Source organism: Geotrypetes seraphini, chromosome 6 (assembly GCF_902459505.1).
Source record: "Geotrypetes seraphini chromosome 6, aGeoSer1.1, whole genome shotgun sequence".
Taxonomy (NCBI): domain Eukaryota; kingdom Metazoa; phylum Chordata; class Amphibia; order Gymnophiona; family Dermophiidae; genus Geotrypetes; species Geotrypetes seraphini.
This window is the reverse complement of record NC_047089.1, coordinates 147111253-147131258: the sequence shown is the minus strand read 5'-3', so window position 1 is coordinate 147131258 and position 20006 is coordinate 147111253. Positions and strand designations below refer to the sequence as shown.

General features: G+C 43.9%; 1 protein-coding gene across 2 annotated transcripts in view; it reads right to left on the bottom strand.

The window, feature by feature from the left end:
* LOC117363168 (interleukin-1 receptor type 1-like) overlaps window positions 1-20006 on the bottom strand; it is a 77228-nt gene that overhangs the window by 32287 nt on the left and 24935 nt on the right. For both annotated transcript variants that reach the window (XM_033950521.1, XM_033950520.1), the window contains 3 exons: window positions 13083-13257; window positions 10631-10799; window positions 2271-2336 (listed from right to left, as the gene is read on the bottom strand). In XM_033950521.1, the coding sequence (XP_033806412.1) occupies window positions 2271-2336; window positions 10631-10799; window positions 13083-13257 (410 nt within the window). The remainder of the gene's footprint in view (window positions 1-2270; window positions 2337-10630; window positions 10800-13082; window positions 13258-20006) is intronic.

Genomic DNA, 20006 nt, shown 5'->3' with positions numbered 1-20006 from the left:
ATCTGGAATCCATGCAAGCTTTGGCTACACAGTGTTCTATTATGAGTGGCTCTAAGATTCAGACCACATTTTTTCCCTCACATCCAAACATTACTATGCTGGTCACAGAGCACTGGGAGAGCCCTGAGGGCTCCTTACGGGTTCTTAAGATGATGTCTAAGCTGTATCCCATGACCCCAGATTTTCAGCAGCTGTTTTTTCAGCCTAACTTAGATTTGTTGGTTGCAGAGGTTACCAAGCAGACTGCCCTACTTAGTGAAGGAGATGTTATCTTAAAGGATGTGTAAGATCACGGGGTAGATGTTGTCCTCAAAAGCCAATTCAAGGCCCTGGCTTTGGGAATTAAGGCAGCCACAGTGGCCTCGTTTCTGGCATGTGCTTGCCATACCAGATTGCATCGGATTCCCTCGACAGATGACGATGGTTACCCCCAGCTGCCAATGGTGGAGGTTGACTAGATAGCCTATGCTCTATATGAAATAACCAGAGTCATAAGCAAAGTTTCAGCTTATGCTATCTCCGCTCAAAGAATGCTCTAGATCAGAAAATGGATGAGAGATTCGACTTCAAAGCAACATTAAACAGGCCTCCTTTTAAGGACCAAATGCTATTTGATAGGCTTTGGATGATCTTATGGCCAGTGTAGCAGATTGACAACCTAAAACTTTGCCAGGCAACAAACTACGAGTCCCAAGGAGGGTCAGGTTGAGCTAATTTCCCTTCCCTTCTCTCTTCCCTTCCCTCCCTCTCCCTATTCCATGATCACCATTTCTCTCCTTCCCTCCCCTGCCACCATCACCCATGTTTTTCTATCTCCTATTTCCAGCATCTGGCTCTTTCACCCTTCCCCCTTCAGAAGCTCTTAATCCCAGCAAATTGTCCTGTGCTCCTGAACTCTCTACCCCTCCCCACCCAGTCCACAATCTATCTTCCTCTCCTGTGGCAGTTCTTGCTGTGCTCCTGAATAATCCTTCTCCTCCCATCACCCCCCTGCAGTCCAGTATCTCTTTTCTCCTCCTCCCTTCCCCCACGGTCCAGTATCTCTTTCCTTCTCTTCATCCTCCTCACTCCATGGCTTGGTATCTTGGGATAAGGAAAAGTAAGGGATAGTAGATGGCATGAATAGGCAGACTAGATAGGCCATATGGTCTTTATTTGCCTTCATTTGTTTATGTTTTTATAGTAAAATAATGGTCTTTCATTATTTATATCATTATACTTGGGCTTGGATGCTGTAGGTTTAGAATGGTGGCCCTCACTCACTGTTCATATTCACAACACCAAACTTGAGGTTTCAGTTTTGGCCGAAACCAGGTGATAAGTTTCAACTGCAGTTTCAGTTTCAGCCAAATGTGAAAAAAACCCAGTTTGGATCAGCCTCTGTTCATAGGGAGATAAAGATTCAGGTTTACCTTTCTTTTCCTCATGCTCACTAATCTGTAACTTGAACCAAAAATGGAATTTTTAGTAAAACAGAGTCCTAACAGACTCCATCTTGGTCCTGGAAGAAAATGTTTAAGGAACAGCATGAAAAACTGAAAGCAGGCAAAGCTATGGTACCCTGATGAGATGAATCCCATGGTACGTTTGGAGCTCAGAGAAGTCCTGGTGGGTCCTCTTAAAGATTTATTTTAAAAATCCTTAGAAGAGAGAGAAATTCCATATGATTGAAGAAGAGCAAATATGGTCCCTTTTCACAAAAATAATGACAGAAGTAGAAAACTACAAACCAGTAAAACTTTACTTATGTGGCTGGAAAAGTAATAGAGGCATTGTTGACAGAAAGAATAGTGAACTTTCTAGAAAAATCAGTACTCCACTTTCTGCTCAGAGGAGAAGCCAGAACAGGTTAACAATGGTGAGGGTGATTGAACAAAACATTTCATAAGCACATAAGCAATACCTCTGCTGGGTCAGACCAGAGGTCCATCGCACCCAGCAGTCCGCTCACGCGGCGGCCCATCAGGTCCAGGACCTGTATAGTAATTCTCTATCTGTACCCTTCAATCCCCTTTTCACTATCACCATCTCCTCAGAAATGAAATAAAAGCATGAAAGATAAAAAGGAATTGCAATGATATACTTCAAATAGCAAAGGTAGTAAACTCTTTTTCCCATAATACAAATAATCTACAATTTCAAAATAAAATGCATTAACTCATTTGCACCATGCCAACCAGCAAATAGTATTCTTGACTAGTCTTTTATCCTACTTAATTTACAATACTGGTAAAATAATACATGGGAAAAAATATTGCAAAATCTCTTACCAAGCTCTACTTCAATTGAGCTGTTTTTGGGGTAAATAATTACTGCTGGTTTTGTGTTTTTGTAGTCTAAAAAAAAAGCATAAAAAATAAAGAATAATTAGATTGAAATTATAGTATGTGAAGTCACAGCAACTATTTAAGAATATCCTTCTCCGTGTATTTGCCTGTTTGAATAGGTCAAGATGAAAAAATAAAACATTTTAATAATTAATGGATACTAAGATGTTCCCTAAATATCACTGGAACAAGAAAAACAGGAGAACCAAATCCACAAACCTCAAAGACAAAAGATAAAGGGTGGCGATGTCCAATAAAAACCTGGTGCACTTCTGTTTCCTGGTAGGAGGAACCCAGCAGGGAGAGAGAAAGGAACCAAACCCTCTGTGCCAGGAAACAGAAGTGCACCAGAGCCTTATACACAGAAGGAGCTGTGATTACCTTTCTCTGTCAGATGCAGACTTTTGGAATTCACTTCTGATTATGTAAATATAAAAATAAGGAGCAACTGGAAAGAATGCCTATCATTTTTGTCGCCCTTCTCTGGACCGCTTCAAGTCTTCTTATCAAGATCAGATGGAGAGGAGTACAAAATGAATGATTAGGAAGTCCTCTTTCAGAATTTTTTCATTCTGAAGAACTTTGAGACTCCTGAAGCAGGCCGTTTGGGCCAAAACATGTACATGTCAGGTCATTGATTTTCTGGATGAATAAAGGACTTTTTATGAAGATTGAGTTCACCAGGTTTTTATTGGACACCTCCACCCTTTATCTTTTGCCCTAAATATCACTTACTTTCATTTAAGAAATCCACATTCACAAAGATAAAGAGGACAATTTGCCAAAACATGGTAAGCACCTAACACATGGTTTAGAGTACAATAACTATTAATGAGTTTTGCAGTATTTTAGCAGTTACCATGTAAAAAACTGCATATTGTGACCAACAAGGTATGTGCCCTGCCTTGGTTCCACTTAAACCAACCAGAAAAGTTAAGGAAAAATCCAGGAAAGAAAGTTTCAGGATTTCTCAGGATCATAGTTTGGAAAATAATGACACCGACCACTGGGGGAGCCCAAGAGGCCCTTGGAACACTGCCAGGGCTGACAAAGCAGGGTGTCGCCCTAAGGCAGGGGTTTCAAAGTCTCTCCTCGAGGGCCGTAATCCAGTCGGGTTTTCAGGATTTCCCCAATGAATATGCATTGAAAGCAGTGCATGCACATAGATCTCATGCATATTCATTGGGGAAATCCTGAAAACCCGACTGGATTCCGGCCCTCGAGGACCGACTTTGACACCTGTACCCTAAGGTATTTAAACCTGTTGCAGAAAACAGGCAAGGAAGCCAGCTAGGGAGGAATTTTAAGCCATTTCTCCCTAGGGAGTCCCCTCAGCCAAGCAGGAGCAGCAAACCCGTTCCGATGGAAGTGTTAGAGGCTGGTCAGGCTGAGGAGCCAATTTTTCCAGGAGAACAGCCCATGGAATATGAAGAAGGTTTGGCAGAGTTTGTTCCTGAGATTGCTGAAGCTATGCAGGTGGACTTGGCTTCCACCCTCAAACAGTGAGTGGAGTTTGTTGGTGCTGGACTGTGTGGGGAACATTTTGTTTGCAAGCTAGGGAGTGATTTTGGGGTGAGGTTTTGCTTATATCTTGGGAGGGAATTTTGAAAGTCAAGTTAAGGACTTTACTGTGCAAAACCTGTCACTCCCCTTTACCTGGCAGTGAGTGAAACTGGCCAGAGGCTTGAAGGAACTTTGGAACACTAGTGCTGTTAAATAAGAGCCTTGAACTGTTTTGTTTTTTTTATTTTTGAAAACTGCCGCTTGGGAAGCAGCCAGCGTTTGTGCTGAAGAAGCTGAACTCTCTGACACAATTGAGAGTAAAGACTTTGCTGAGGTCAAGCCACGGGGCTTTACTATAAACTGTTATTGGTTTGTGTATTTTTCTACTGTTGGTGTTGCTACCAGTGGGAACATTCTGACAAGTTTAACAAATATTTTGGAAGGACTATCTCACCTTTTTTCCAGAAGGAAATAAATGATATATTGTTTTTCCATTGAGAAATAATTGTGGTTTTTTCCTTTTGGTTGTTTGCTTTTCTTTTCCTTTTTGATTCCTGTTTGGGAATCCGGTCCTACAGGGTGACTCTGTTTTGGGTCACATGTCAATGTGCTATTTTTGGGTTACCACTGGAAGAGCTATTGAGACTTGTCTTGAGCTACAGTGGGCCACAATATTAACCCCTTAATTCTATAGAAAGTGCTAAATAACTGCCTACGCAATTTTGGTCAGGTACCCAAATCGCACACATAATTTAATTGAACAACATGCTAATTACAGCCAATATAATTGGTATTTTAATAAGCAATTGGACCCGGATTCTGTAAACTGCGTCCCGATTGTAGGCAGCTGTAAGTGTCCTATAGCTGTCTATTCAGCCAATCGGGAGGCACATTTTCTTAAAAAATGCTCCCCAGGCAGGCCGCCTATATTGAAGGCGCCTCCGGGAGCCTTGGATGGCCCGCAAGCCCGCCTAATCTCGCCTAAGGCAAACCTAGGTGGCCCTGCACGTCTCCCTAGTAGAGCGGGAGACACTTACACTTACACTTCCCCCCTAAATGAATGAGGCAGGAGGGCTGCCCAATCCCTCCTACCAAAAGACCCCCACCCGCCCCCAACGATCGACGGCAGGAAGGTACTCAATCCTTCTTGCCGGTAGACCCCCTCCACAAAGATCGCCAGCAGGAGGGTGCCCAACCCCTCCTGCCAGACCCCCCCAATGAAACTCCCCAACAAAATACCCCAACCCCCCTTTCCAGACACCCCCCACAAAACCCCCTACCCCAGAACCCCCTCCCCCGGGCCTACCAGCAATTTGGCCAGCAGGCCCACCTCTGTCCAAATGAGGCAGGCCCGCCCGTCCCCTGCCCAACCCACAGGAGCCTAGGGCCTAATTGGCCCAGGTGCCTAAGACCCCTTCCACCATAAGAGGGGCCTTAGGCACCTGGGCCAATCAGGCTCTAGGCTCCTGTGGGTTGGGCAGGGGATGGGCGGGCCCACCTCATTTGGTTGGAGGCAGGCCTGCTGGCCGGTCGGTGCGAGAACCTGGCCGGCCAGACAACTTGCTGGTAAGCCCAGGGGGATCCAGGGTGGGGAGTCTCATTGGGGGGGCCGAGGAGGGGGAGTTGGGATGTTTTGTTGGGGGGATTTGTTAGGGGGGTCCTGCAGGAGGGGTTAGGCACCGTCCTGCCGGCGATCTTCCAAGGAGCAGGGAGTCTGCCGGAAGGAAGGGTTGAGCACCTTCCTGCTGGCGATCGTCGGGGCAGGTGAGGGGGTCTTTCAGCAGGAGGGGTTGGGCACCTTCCTTCAAGCGATCGCCGAGGGCGGGTAGGGATCTTTCGGCAGGAGGGATTGGGCATCCCTCCTGCCTCGTTCATTTAGGGGGGAGGGGAGACTGGCGGCCATAGCCGCAGCCACTATACTAATCGCGGCAGGGAGATCCCTTGCCATGATTTAGTATATCGGCCATGTCTCAAGTAACATAGTTCTGTAACCGGTGTCTGTAACATGGACGTCGGTTACAGAATCAGGGTTTAGTTTTGGGCGGGTGTAGGCCCGATTCTGTATAAGACGCCTGTCCCGGGCGTCCTATACAGAATCTGGGCCTTATTGCTGTTACTTAAAATCAATTACAAGTTATGTGCATGTATTTAGGAGCAGCGTTTGGGTCATAGGTGGATCATGGGTGCTACTTTAAGCTACTTGTGTAATTATAGAATAAGGGCATCAGTGTCTAAATTTAGGTGCAGGCATTCGCACCACATTTTTGCTGGTGAAATTTAGTCACAGTTCCCGGGCATAAGTGTTATTCTCTAAATTATGCCTAACTTTAAGCGTGGCTTATAGAATAGCACGTTTTTCAGTGCCATATACAGTATTTAGCCCCAAGTGCTGTTTGTGTTAGGGGGCTGGGTATGAGTTTCCCAGCATTTTGCAGGCAGCTCATAGGAATTACCATGACCAGCAGTTCTGCAGTTAGTATGGGCCTGCTTATCTCCTATATCCTTCTGTCTCCAGTATGTCTGTAATGTCCTGTCTGTTTAGATTTATATTCTTAGGTACATATTCTATAAACTTATGCATAATTTAAACCACACCCAAGATCTGTCCATAACCCTCTTTTTAGGTATATGCATTAGAACCGACACATAATTTTTACAAGATCGCACCTACCAAGTTACACACATAGAGGGGCCTTTTCAGATCTTCTATGACCACTGGTCACTGAGAAAGAAGGTCCGCAGTACTCACAGTTTGAGACTTGTGCCTCTCTGAAGATGCACTAGGCCTACATACCAATCTGGAGCCACAAGAATGACTATTCCTGAATGACTTGCAATCCTATGGAGTAGCCAGCCTATCATGGGCCACTATCAGAGCCTATCCAGCCTATCAGAGCTCACTTTTCAGCCATGGCAGTACCAGAACATCCAAAGCTGTATTCTGGGCTCAGATCTTCAATTGAAGAATTGGTCTGCCTTCTTGCTTTTTGCTGTCACCATCAGATCGAATGTTGGGCAATCCCAGCAATGAACAATGGATTGGAAAGCAGACAGCATCCATTTGTCCAGATACAGAGTCTGTCTGCTAAGGAAACCAACTTGGACATTATTCATTCCCACTATATGCACTGCTGAGAGAGCTTGAAGATTAAGCTCTGCCCACCTGAACAGTAAGCAAGCCTTCAAACTTATCTGCGCACTCTTGGTGCCTCCCTGATGATTGACACACGTCACCGCAGTAAGATTGTCTGAGAAAATTTGAACTGCTTGTCCCTCCAGACTTTTCTGTAGGCTCTGAAATGCCAAACAAATGGCTCAAAGTTCCAATCTGTTGAACGACCACTTCCTCCGGGAGGTCAATCAATGCCCCTGAATTAGGTGTCTATTTCAGTAAGTTCCCCAGCCGAGCAAGCTGGCATCTATTGTCACAATTACCCATGAGGCTAATCTGAGGGACATGCCCCTAAAAACATCTGTAGATGGAGCCACCAGTCAATACTGGCCTGGACTTCCAGAGTCAAAGGCAGAGACATTTGCAGGAAGTCAGAGTGAGGAGACCATCTCAAAAGCAACACATTCTGGAGAGATGCATGTGAGCATTCGCCCAGGGGACCATGTCTATTGAGGCTCTCATGGAGCCCAGCTCTTGGAAGTAGTGCTACACAGATGGAGTTGGTTTAGCCAACAAGCTTGTTATCTGTCTGCGTGTCTCAGTAGGATAAACATGACCTTCGAAGAAGAAGAGTTCCAGGTATTCCAGAGATTGGGACAGAACCAGTTGGCTCTTTCAGAAATTCACCCTCCAACCCAGGCTATGCAGGACCCAGACCACGTGCACTACTTCTGGGAATGACGGAGCTCTGATAACCAGTCATCCAGTTATGGATGAACCTGCAAACCTGTTCTGCATAGATGGGCATCTACCACCACCATCACCTTGGTAAACATGCAAGAAGCTGATGCCAGCCCAAAGGTAAAAGCTGAGAACTGGTAATGATTGTCCAGGACATGAAATCTCAGGAGCTTTGTGATCCATAAAGATGAGAATATGCAGGTAGGCCACTGTCAAATCCAGAGGCCAGAAATTCCCTCAGCGCCACCGCCACTGTGACTGATAGTATTATCTCCATACGAAAACGTGGAACTTTCAGCGATGCATTGATGTATGTAAGATCCAGAATGAATCTCCAATTGCCTGAACCTTTTTTGGACACAACAACATATATGGAGTATCTATCTGAGCCTGAATCTTTGGGCGGCACAGCCCCTATGGCTTTAATATCTCACAGCCTCTGAACCATAGTGGTGACCTTGCTTACTTTTTCTGGTTACCCTGCAGGGGAATCCACAAACCAATCCATTAAGGGCTTAGCAAATTTGAGCTTTTAACCACTCTGAATGATCTCCAGCACCCAACAGTCTGATGAGATCTGCGTCAGGCCTCTGCATAGTCCAAGAGCTGTCCCTCTATCTTCAGGGGAACCACTCCAGACCTGGCATCATTGGGGGGTTTTCTTGGAGGTTGTAGCGGAATAAGAACTGGAGACTTGGCTCTGCCTGGTACCCGACAATTTCTGTCTGGCTTCCTGGAAGGATCTCTGAGAGGAGGCTGCTCCTGAGAACTGCCCAAAGTACCTGGAGCCATGAAAATTAGACTACCCGGATCCCCCAGAGGTTCACAGTCTACCGTCAGGTAGAGATTTCAGCCAACAATCTGCCACGCTGGTCATGAGATCATCCAGTCCCTTTTCTAACAACATGTGTCCCTTGAAAGAAAGTCTGCTGAAGGTAGCTTTAGAGGTGGAATCTCCCACCCATTGTCTGATCCAGAGCATGCTGCATGGTGAGATCAAATAAGCCGAAACTTTGCTCATGACTCTGATGATTTCGTAGAGGGCATCGGCTACAAAATGCACTCAATCTAATAGGAGTTGTAGTAAAGGCTCGCCTCTGTCAGTTCAAGACCCACAACATGGTATGAGAGGTGTGTGTCACAAAGGAAGTTGCTGCAGCTGCTTTGATTCCCAAGGATAGCACTTTGAATTGTCTTTTAAGAATCACAACCACTCTGTGATCCTGCATATCCTTTAAAACCTCACCTCCCTCATTTGGTAAGAACATACACTTGGTTACCTGTGTGACCAAGGAATCTACCTTAGGCTGAGTGAACAGCTACTGAAACTCCTATGCCATTGGATAGAGGCCAGCCTTTGTCTTGGCTACCTTAAGGGACCCTTCAGGAACATCACAATGCTCCATGACCAAGAGAAGACTGGGCTCTCAGTCCACTCATTATAGAGCAGGGAGCAGAGGGGACCTGCTGGGAATCCAAGTTAAACTCCCACAAAGAGTCAGCTATAAGCTCTAACAGAGGGCCACCACTGTATTTAGCGTGCATGCACCTGCATGCAACCCTGCATCTCCTGACAAGGAGGGCTCACTCTGTGACAATAAGGGCATAGAAATAGGCCCCTCATCCTCTGAGTCTCCCTTGGAAAGGCTTACCAAATACTGGCCAGCCTCTGACACTGAGGCAAATGCACTCTGGGAGCCCCTGCCCCCTCATGTGCCTCCTGATGTGCTGCCAGATATCCCTTGAAGATTTTGGCCATCCAAAATGGAGAAAAGATCTCCACATTAGATTGACAAATTATGGAGAAAATGCTGAATTAGATTCCGTGGAGTCTCCTTTAAATGGCTCCAGTTTGCATCTTTTGTGGCTCCATGGCCTCTTTGCCCCTGCATTTAGGATGACCACCATTCTGTGGATCTGGAAGGGATTTGCTCCCAACCAATGGACCTCCTGACTATTACCTGACCATAGAGAGCAAAGACTGAGCAGCACGTGACACAATGGCACTCTTTGGGCATCTGTCACTTGGCATGAATTAAGAGTAAAGGAGCCCGAGGACCCCAACCCTGCCAGTTTTGATGCAAAACTAGGTGATTTGAAGCTTCTGGAGAATTTATTTTTAAAAATCAGGAAATCCAAAATTGCCACTGTGGCAGCATTTTGGTGCAAAAATACAGCTCCAAAATTATTTAATTAAAAAAAAAAAAAAAACCCAGAAATTTTAGGAAACCTAAGGGAAGGGACAGAAACATACAAAAAAAAAAGGATTTAAAGACCCCCCCCCCCCCCCCCAATTTTCCTCACAGGCTGTAATAGCCTTACTGGGAATGTACTGCAGCCTGCCTCAGGCTCCAAAAGTAGCTGGATCTGGGAGAAGAAATCACTGCCTCAATGAAACTGTTCCTCCAATGCTGAAATCTTCAGCCTGCCAGTCAGACATGTGGCTCCAAAAAGGAAACACAGCCTTGGGAGGGTCATGGGTGGATCAGAGGCATTCCTCCAATTCAGGTATGTTGTTATGGAATAAGGGAGATCCACGCCTAACATAGGCATGACAATTTACACCAGAGTTCACTAGTATAGATCTGTGTGACTAAAGTTAGTCATGGATCCCGGCATAAGCACTATAAATGGTGCCTAAATTACGCCCCCCCCCCCCCTTTTTATCAAGCTACAATAGAAATTTTTTGCACGGACCAGCAAGGTAAGTGCTCCAATGCTCATAGGAATTCTATGAGCTTCAGAACATTTACCAAGCCAGCTCGCATTAAAATCTCTACATAGCTTGATAAAAGGGGTCCTCAAAGCATTGTTTATAGAATAGCACTTAGCACTATTTTTTTGTTGATACCAATTTTTCAGCGCCATTTATGGAATTTGGTCCAATGTGTTTAGTCTCTAGAATAGCTCCTTTGAAATAAATATTTGAAAAAATGATAATACTTACCAATCACAGTCCAGTTAATAGCACGTGAAATGTTATACAGTTTCCCATTATATGCATATGTTACTTCACAGGTGTAGTTCCCTGCATCATCTTTAGTCATGTTTTCTATAATGAGTTCAAAGCCTATAGCTGTAAACTTTGAACTTTTAGTATCCAGGGGTTCACACTCCTAACAAAAAAATTAATTAGGATGATGTCAAATTATTTCTTTTGTATCCCGTCTCATTTTCCATATGGCATGCAATTCCAATTTAATACAGCCACTTGAATTTATGGGATAACAATCTTCTATTCAGGCGACAATAATATGACCAGTTCAAGACAATAAGAAATTTAAAATACAAATGCCCCAGAACAATGGTTTTGAAGAGAGACTCACAGGAAATTTGTAAGAACTTCTCTTCTCCAGTAGATATTTAATTTTTTTAGCATTTGTAGATATCTTCTCTGTGATAGGGAAACATAGTAGAATTTGCATATTCTTTTGCTCTGAATGAAACCGACAGTTCTGAACTTGTCATTTGAGTAAAACTAAAATAACTCAAAAGTAATTTAAATGGGTTACAAAAAAACCCCTGAGAGATGACTATCAGCCAACTTGTTTAAATTTTAAAAAAAGCACTCCACAATATGAGCTCAGTTTAGGGAAACAATTCTGATTAGACCCAATCATCACCTCAGAAGGTTGTTCACATCCTGCGGTTATCAAACACTGTGAAAGTGACATGAATAGTTCAAAGTATATTTATGGTTTGTTGGGTTGATTTGTTTTGCTTATATTTTTGTTATACTTGTTTATTATATGCATGGAAAGATTACAACTCACCTTGAGTTTTTGATTATATGGGCAATTTAAAATGATTTCTGATGCTTTTGTGCTCCTTAAAACAAATCCCTTAAGCTTTTCTTTCAATATGTAGATTCTTATTACTAGAGTGATCTCAGATGCATTCTTAATGTATTTAGGACAAAGCAAAGTTGAAAACCACCACCACCTTGAAAACCTTTTTTTTAGTTGTAATAATTAAACTGATTTTAATTAGGGCAGTACATGTACCTCTTCTTTTATCAAGCTGTGCTAGAGGTTTTTAGCGTGGTTCCAGCGAGGTAAATACTCCAGTGCTCATAGGAATTCTGTGAGCATTGGAGCATTTAATGCACCAGCCTGCGCTAAAAACCTCTAGCGCAGTTTGATAAAAGGGACCATTAACATGTTAACATGTTAAAAATTTAAACGCACATTAACTTAGGTCTCCTTCCATCTGCACTCAGGTATCTGTCTCCTACTTCCTTCCCCACCCATCCCCGCAGTCCTGTATCTCTCTCCTCCTGCCTTCCTCCCCTGCAGTCCAGTATCCCTGCCCACCTCCCGCCATCCAGTATCCCTCACTCTGACCTTCCATAAACCGCCAGCAGAGCACTGCCGGCTTCAGAGTCTCTCTCTCTATAAAGCAGTCCCAGCTACACGGGATAAAGGAAATTTAAGTAACTTCCTGTTCTTGTGTAGCTGGGACTGCAATAGAAAGAGAGAGAGAGATGCTGGAGCTGGCTAGCCAGCCAGCATTGTATGGAAGTTCAGAGGGAAGAATACTGGACTGTGGGGGAAGGGGAGGAGAGAGATACTGGACCACGGGTGGAGGAGGAGGAGGATTCAGGAGTAGGAAGATTTGCCAAATAAGGAGAGGTACAGAGATCATGGATCCCGGGGATGGGGGGGAGGGGGAAAGAGAGAGGATTCAGGTTCATAGGAAGATTTGTTGGAAGAGAAAGGGAGAAAGAGGTATGGATAGCAGGGTAATGTTGAGAGAGTCAGAAGCTGGAAAAAGGGGATGAAAAAAACAAGGAAGATGAGGACAAGGGAGAGAAGGAGAGAAATGGTGATCATGAAGTGGTGGAGAGAGGGAGGGAAGGGGAGGGGAGCGAAGAAATAATGATGCCCATGAAGGGAAAGGAGGGGAGGAGATAATGGTGCCCATGAAGGCAAAGGGAACTAGACAGATTTGAAAAGGAGGAAGAAAGATGGATATAGGACAGAAAGTGATGAGGAGAAAAAAGAGTGAATAGACAGGAGGCCCTGGAAATAGAGTTCAGAGCATAGGGAAGCAGAACCAAAGATATGAAATAAAATGATTAGAAAGATAAAATCATCAGACACAAACTGTTAGTTTAGTAAGGGGAGCTAATGGGATTTGATATACCACCTTTCTATGGGACAACTGAATTGAAATGTATCAGTTTTGAGAATTTATATCTGCTATCTATATATTGCAATATCTATATATTGGAGGAAATGTTAGGGGGCACTTTAACGATTAATTGTGCTATCAAAAATTTTACATGTGATTAATCATGCAATTAAAATTTTTAATCAATGTACAGCCCTAATTTTACTATTTGATTAAAAAGACAATAGTGTGGGAGCTCAAATAGAAATATATCATACTGCTTTTACCTTGTACCACCGTACTTGCACGCTGTTTTCATCTACGTAATCTGACAGGTCATTACAAACCACTTTCCCATTGGGGTTTTTTTGCGAATTCATTGAACTCCCATAATAACACAAACCGTTGTTGTTCTGGAATACTATTACATCTACAAGTATTTTAAAACAGTTTGTTGAATTCCTGTATTGAAAATAAATCAATTTATAGAATTTAAGCCAGAAAAGATTTTTGTAAAAACAACCAACAAAAACAAAGAAAAAAAAACCCATTTCAAATAGTTTTATATTGGAATATATCTTTATATATATATATGTAAGGGGAAAGGGAAAGGGAATGGGACTTGTATACCACCTTTTTGCAGTTAAACATTCAAAGCAGTTTACATATATACAGGTACTTATTATTATATGTGGGACAATGGAGGATTAAGTGACTTGCCCAGGATTACAAGGAGCAGTGCTGAGATTGAACCCACAACTTTAGGGTACTGAGGCAGCAGCTCTACCACTAGGCCACTCCTCAATAAGGTAAAGCAAAGAGTGGAGACAAGCCAAAGGGTGAAGCCGTGAACACAAGTCAAAGTCTTTATTGAAAAACTGGCAATGGTTCAGTATTAGAGCTACCATCCATTTTTGTAGAAGGGTTCCTGCAGACCTTTGTACCTAAAAGAATCATACGTTATAGACAAGACATATAAATAATATTCTGAATGACTTTCAGATTATATCTTGGTTACCTTGATATTGACTCCCTCTGTACTAATATTGCACAACATGAAGCCATAAATATTATCAAAGATGCTCTTTCTCAACTATGGAATGAACTCCTCTTAATTCTGAGGAGCCCCAGTTCTTTCCACAAACTTCTAAAAACTTTTCTTTTTGCCAAACATTTTGAAAACTAATCTCTTTGAAACTTTTGCTATTACTTTCTTTAGTTTATATTTAATCATTGTAAACTTTCTTTAGTTTTTATCTAATTGTTGTAAACCGAGTCGAGCTTCCTTGGGTTGACGACCCGGTATATAAAGTTAAGCTTTAGTTTAGTTTTAGTTTAGTCTCAGGATACCAACTCATTTCATTGTGACACTAGCATCCATTATTTTAACAAAAAATTATTTTTGTGTTCAAAATCACTTTTTTTTTTTCAACAAATCAAGGGCACTGTTAAAGGAATCTTTATGGCCCCAAATATTGCTAACTTATAATGTATGTAGCATGGTTTGAGAAATAATTTTTAAGCAGTCATCCTTTTAGAAATTATAACAACATGTGGAAATTTTCATGCCATAGAGCAAAGACATAGATAAGCTACTGGATTTTTAAACATGACTGAACACTAAGAGGTCCTTTTACTAAGGTGCGCTAGTGTGTCTTAGCACGCGCTAAATGCTAACGTGCTAATGCGTCCATTATATCCTATGGATGTGTTAGCATTTAGCATGCGCTAAGACGCACTAGCGTGCCTTACTAACAGGACCCCTACGAATGTCAATTTAAGATGCACTATAATTATAAGGAGATCCCTTATTTGGACATCTGACAGGCCATATTTCTCTCATCCTGCTCTCAAGCAGGATGCCACTACGCTTACAAAAGCTCAGCATTTACCGTTTTCTCTTCCCCTAGCCCAGGGGTGTCAAAGTCCCTCCTCAAGGGGCGCAATCCAGTAGGGTTTTCAGGATTTCCCCAATGAATATGCATGAGATCTATTTGCATGCGGTGCTTTCATTGTATGCTAATAGATCTCATGCATATTCATTGGGGAAATCCTGAAAACCTGATTGGATTGCGGCCCTCAAGGAGGGACTTTGACATCCCTGTCCTAGCCGATTCCATAGTTTATCCCTTACAAGCCAATCACCTTACTTTCTCTATTGGCCTAAGTTAGTCCCCATCATTTTCTTGCAAGCTGCTTAGTATTAAGACAGGGTATATATTTTTTAAACAAATAATCATTTTTCACTTGTCTCTCACTCAAGCCTGGCCCCACTATTATCTCTTATCCTCCTCCCCCTTCTATGTCTAGAGCTACCACTAATATTTCCAGATTGTCCCCACCTCCTTCATATCTACACCGATTGTCATTGTCTTCCAACTCAGCTCACACAAGCCAGTGCTGCCTCCTCTTTGCAGCCTTGTATGCCAATGCCTTATCTATCCATCCCAAGCAGGCCAACACTAATTTCTCCGCTGTTCCTTCAGGCAGGTTACTACCATTAAAAAGCCTGCGCACATAAAAAACCTGTGTATTATAAACAAAAGATGGGGAAGCTATACTCTGTGAGCCAGAGATCCCGTCTCAACCAGAAAGAGAGCGCTAAAGAAGAAATCTTTAGCTGGGGACAGGGTAAAGAAGGGCTAGATCAGGGCTTCCCAAATTCGGTCCTCAAGATCTACTGGCAGGCCAGGTTTTCAGGATATCCACAATGAACATGCATGAGAGAGATTTGCATACCAAGAAGGCAGTGCAGGCAAATCTCTCTCATGCATATTCATTGTGGATATCCTGAAAACCTGGCCTGCCAGTAGATCTCGAGGACTAGACTTGGGCAGCCCTGGGCTAGATTGTACCCTATCGCAAGAAAGAAATCATGTTCTGTCCCAGGAAAATAAAGACTCCATGGGATTCTGTGTATATAGGGCTACCAGATGTCCAGAAAAACTCGGACATGTCTTCTTTTTAGAGGACTGTCTGATCTCCCGAACAGACTTTCCAAAACCCAGCATTTTTCCTGGTTTTGGAAAGCACCGACGAGCTCTGGCCGCATCTGGAGGGCCTCTGAGCATGTGTGGATGATGTCACACACATCTGTGTATGCTCCAGGCCTTCCAGACGGAGCTGGAGCTAGTCTGGAAGAAGAAAGGAGGCTTTGTAGGGGCAGGACTTGGGGCAGAATGGGATGGAGGCAGAACAGGGTGGGGCTTGAGGCAGAATGGGTCAAGGTCATGTGTTCAGGGTTTCCCAGAGAAAAATATGGTAACCCTAGGTGTATAAAGCCAGGAATGGGGGTAGAAAAAAAATAATGTTTTAACTAGAGAGACTTTACGACCCTGGGAACCCAAAGAGAAAAGCAAACCTAGATTCATTAGTAAGAAAGGGGAGGGGAATCTCCTACCTCAGAAGCAGGACCAATCACTTGAGGGCAAAGACATACTTATTCCTCCCTGAGAGCAAATCAAGGGGGCAGCTGATCTCATCAATAGAGGAACAGGAACTCTAAAAGCAGGAGGAAAAATGCTAGAGCAGAGAGATTCAGGAAGAAAAGATCCAAAGAGGAACAGGACAGGAGGAGAATCTCTGGAGGAGCCTGAGCCTATGGATTTAGAGTTCAGGGGATGAAAAAAAAATCTGGAGAACTCCTCTATAAAGTTTTATATTAAACATTTTATAAGAGTCAGCAACTGTAAGAATTGGAAAGGGTCTGTGAGGTATAGCAGTGTTTCTCAACACCCTTAGGGGTACACGGGCCATTTGTTGGGGATACGCCGGCTGGCTGCTGCAGAGGATATTTCCTGCTCGCCTATCTGTCCAATCTGCCACCGCCAGTTCCCGGCTCTGCCTTTCGGCCTAGCATCAACTCCTGTCATCTTCACCAAGGTCATGATGGTGGTGGCAGCCCACCTGTGCAAAATGGGGCTGCAATTTCATCCCTACCTGGACGACTGGCTGATCCGAGCCATCTCTTTGTCCGAAGGTCAGCGAACAGTGGATCAGGTGATCCATGTCCTGGATGACCTCGGCTGGATTGTGAAGTATTGCAAAAGCCATTTAATGCCGACTCAATTCCTAGAGTATCTGGGAGTCTTGTTCAACATGGCAGCCAGCCTTGTCTATCTTACAGAAGCAGAAGCTTTCCTCACAGATATCGTGCCTTCTAGCCTAGTCAGCTCTGTTGACATGGGACTATCTTCAGGTCCTGAGGTGCATGGAGGCCACAATAGATGTGATACCTTGGGTGAGGGCCCACATGTGTCCTCTACAACAGGCATTGCTCTCACATTGGTCCCCTCAGTCACTCTTTGCGGAAGTATTTACCCTGGATGCTGGAAGCTCAGGCCAGCATGGATTGGTGGCTCCACTCTCAGTACCTTACCAGGACATGCCCCTCCAGATAACTTTGTGGATAGCTGTAATGATAAATGCCAGTCTCTTATGCTGGGGAGCTCATTGCAATCATTGACCACTTCAAGGGAGTTGGTCACTCTCGCAGAGGAAGTGGATGATCAACTGGCTAGAATTGCGAGCCATTTGGCTGGCTCTGGTGAAACTGCAAAACACTCTGGAGGACCAAGCAGTCCAAGTCTTCTCTGACAATGCTACAGCAGTATATTTCCTTCTGATATCACGGGGGTAATATTAGTAAAAACTAGGGAAAGTCAGAAAATGCTTTAGTCAAAAATGACTTTTTGACATTTTTTACATTTTTGAATGCTACAGCAGTAGCATATTTCAATCACCAGGACAGCACCAAGAATGCCTATCTGTTTCTGGAAGACCCTTCCTTTTCCACTTGGCAGATCATCATTTGCAGGCGCTATCGGCAGCACAAGTAGTGGGAGTAGACAATGTCCATGCCAACTTCCTCAGCAGACAGGCCTTGGACCCAGGTGAGTGGATGCTATCCACGACAGCTTTTCAAGCCATTGTTCGGCACTGGGGTCAACCTCATTTCAACCTCATGGCAACGGTAAAGAACAAGAAGGAAGACAGGTTCTTCAGTCAAAGACATGAGTCTGGAAGCGATGGTCTAGACACTCTAGTCCAGACTTGGCCTCAGGGCCTACTCTTATACATCTTTCCTCCTTGGCCCATGATAGGCCGAATCATTCAAAGAATTGCAATTCATCCGGGACAGGTAATTTTGGTGGCTCACAATTGGCCCCACAGATCATGGTATACAGATGTGATGCATCTTCGTATGAGTCTCAGTTTCTGGTGCTTCAGGACGTCCAATCTCAGTGTCCAGCATGCATAGAAGGATCACTTTGCTCTTACGACATGGGTCTTGAACGTGAAACGTTAGAACAGAAAGGTTATTCGGAAGTAGTTACTGCAACTCTTCTCAGGTCTAAGAAGCCGACTACAGTTTCAGCTTATGTTAAAGCATGGAAGACTTTTCAACATTAGTGAACCCAAGAGCAGGTGGGGCTGTTTTCAGCTTCGGTTTCTGTGGTGTTAGCTTTTCTCCAAGCCATCCTTGACAGGGGACTCACTGTGGCTTCCCTTTGAGTCCAAGTCATAGAGCTCTCTTGTTTCAGGGCTTGGGACTGCAGACCTACACTGGCATCTCATCCAGACATCGCTAGATTTCTGAAGGGTGCTCTCCACATCAGACCACTGCTCCCCTTGTGGGATCTTAACATAGTTCTGCGGGGTCTCACCAAAGCTCCGTTCGACCCACTGGAAGAGGCATCCCTACTGGATTTGACACTAAAGACAGTCTTTCTAGTAGCTGTGACCTCAGCAAGACCAATCTCAGAGCTCCAGGTTCCTTCTTTTCTGCCGAAAGTGGTTTTGGCATTTTCATGTCAATCAAGAAGTCCACTTACCTGTCTTCCAGTTTACAGGTTCTAAGAAACAGGACCATATTTTGAAGAAGTTGGACATGAGAAGAGTGCTTCTTCGATATCTTGAGGTAACCGAGTTTACTCTCTGGCCATCACTTTGTGCTAACTCATTAAGCTAAGTGAGGCGCTCACTTCCAAGGCCACAATTTCTAGATGGGTACATAAGGCCATTTCATCAGCCTACACTGTCTGTGGTAAACAGTCCCCTGTCTCTGTTAAAGTGCATTCAACCAGAAGTGTAGCTTCGTTGTGTACAGAGGCCAGGGCAGTCTCTCCAGAAGAGATTTGTAGAGCTGCAATTTGATCCACTCTACATACATTTGCTAAGTTTTATAGGGTGGATGTTGTGGCAAGAGAGGACTCATCATTTGGCTCCTCTATGTTGCAGGCTGGCAAAGGCAGCCCACCATAGACTTCTAGGACCGCTTTGTCCAGAATGGCATACCTATTGCACTGAAAAAAAAGATTATATCTTACCAGTAAATAGGTGTGCCATTCTGGATCCCCTCCCTGTCCTTCCTATGGCTGCCTACAGTCTGGGATCCTGACAATTGGTCTAACCACAGTCCCATTCTGTTTGTTCTTTTCCAAGTATGTATCTTGGATATCAGTCAGTCTTTTGGGCCATGAAGAATTGTATATAGTCTACTTTCAGCATCTGTAGGGGGTACTACCTGAGCTCCTTTGATGCTTCTGTTGAGTTTAGTTTTTCTCCACAGATTTGTTATTTCTTAAAGTTATATGCTTGGGAAGTTTTCCATATTCCTTACTTCACCTGCTCTCAGAGAAGCTTTTGCATGCTTTGAAACTAACTATAGGTGGCAGTAGAACTCCCAGTGAAGTAAGAAGGCTAAAGAAATAATCTGGAGTGGATTCCTTCTGCAGTGCTAACAGGAATGGGGAAAATGACCCACTTGTCCAGAATAACCACCTATCTACTGGAAAAGATATTATCAAGGTAAGACAATCTTTTTTTGTCAAAATTTCTCCTGTTATAGGTAATACTTGTTTCAAGTAAGAACATAAGATTTGCCGCTGCTGGGTCAGACCAGTGGTCCATCGTGCCCAGCAGTCCGCTCACATGGCGGCCCTTAGGCCAAAGACCAGATCCCTATTTGAGTCTAGCCTTACCTGCGTACGTTCTGGTTCAGCAGGAACTTATCTAACCTTTTCTTTAATCCCTGGAGGGTGCTTACACCTATAACAGCCTCTGGAAGAGCGTTCCAGATTTCTACCACTCTCTGGGTGAAGAAGAACTTCCTTACATTTGTATGGAATGTATCCCCTTTTAACTTTAGAGAGAGGCCTCTTGTTCTCTCCACCTTGGAGAGGATGAACAATCTCTCTTTCTCTACTATA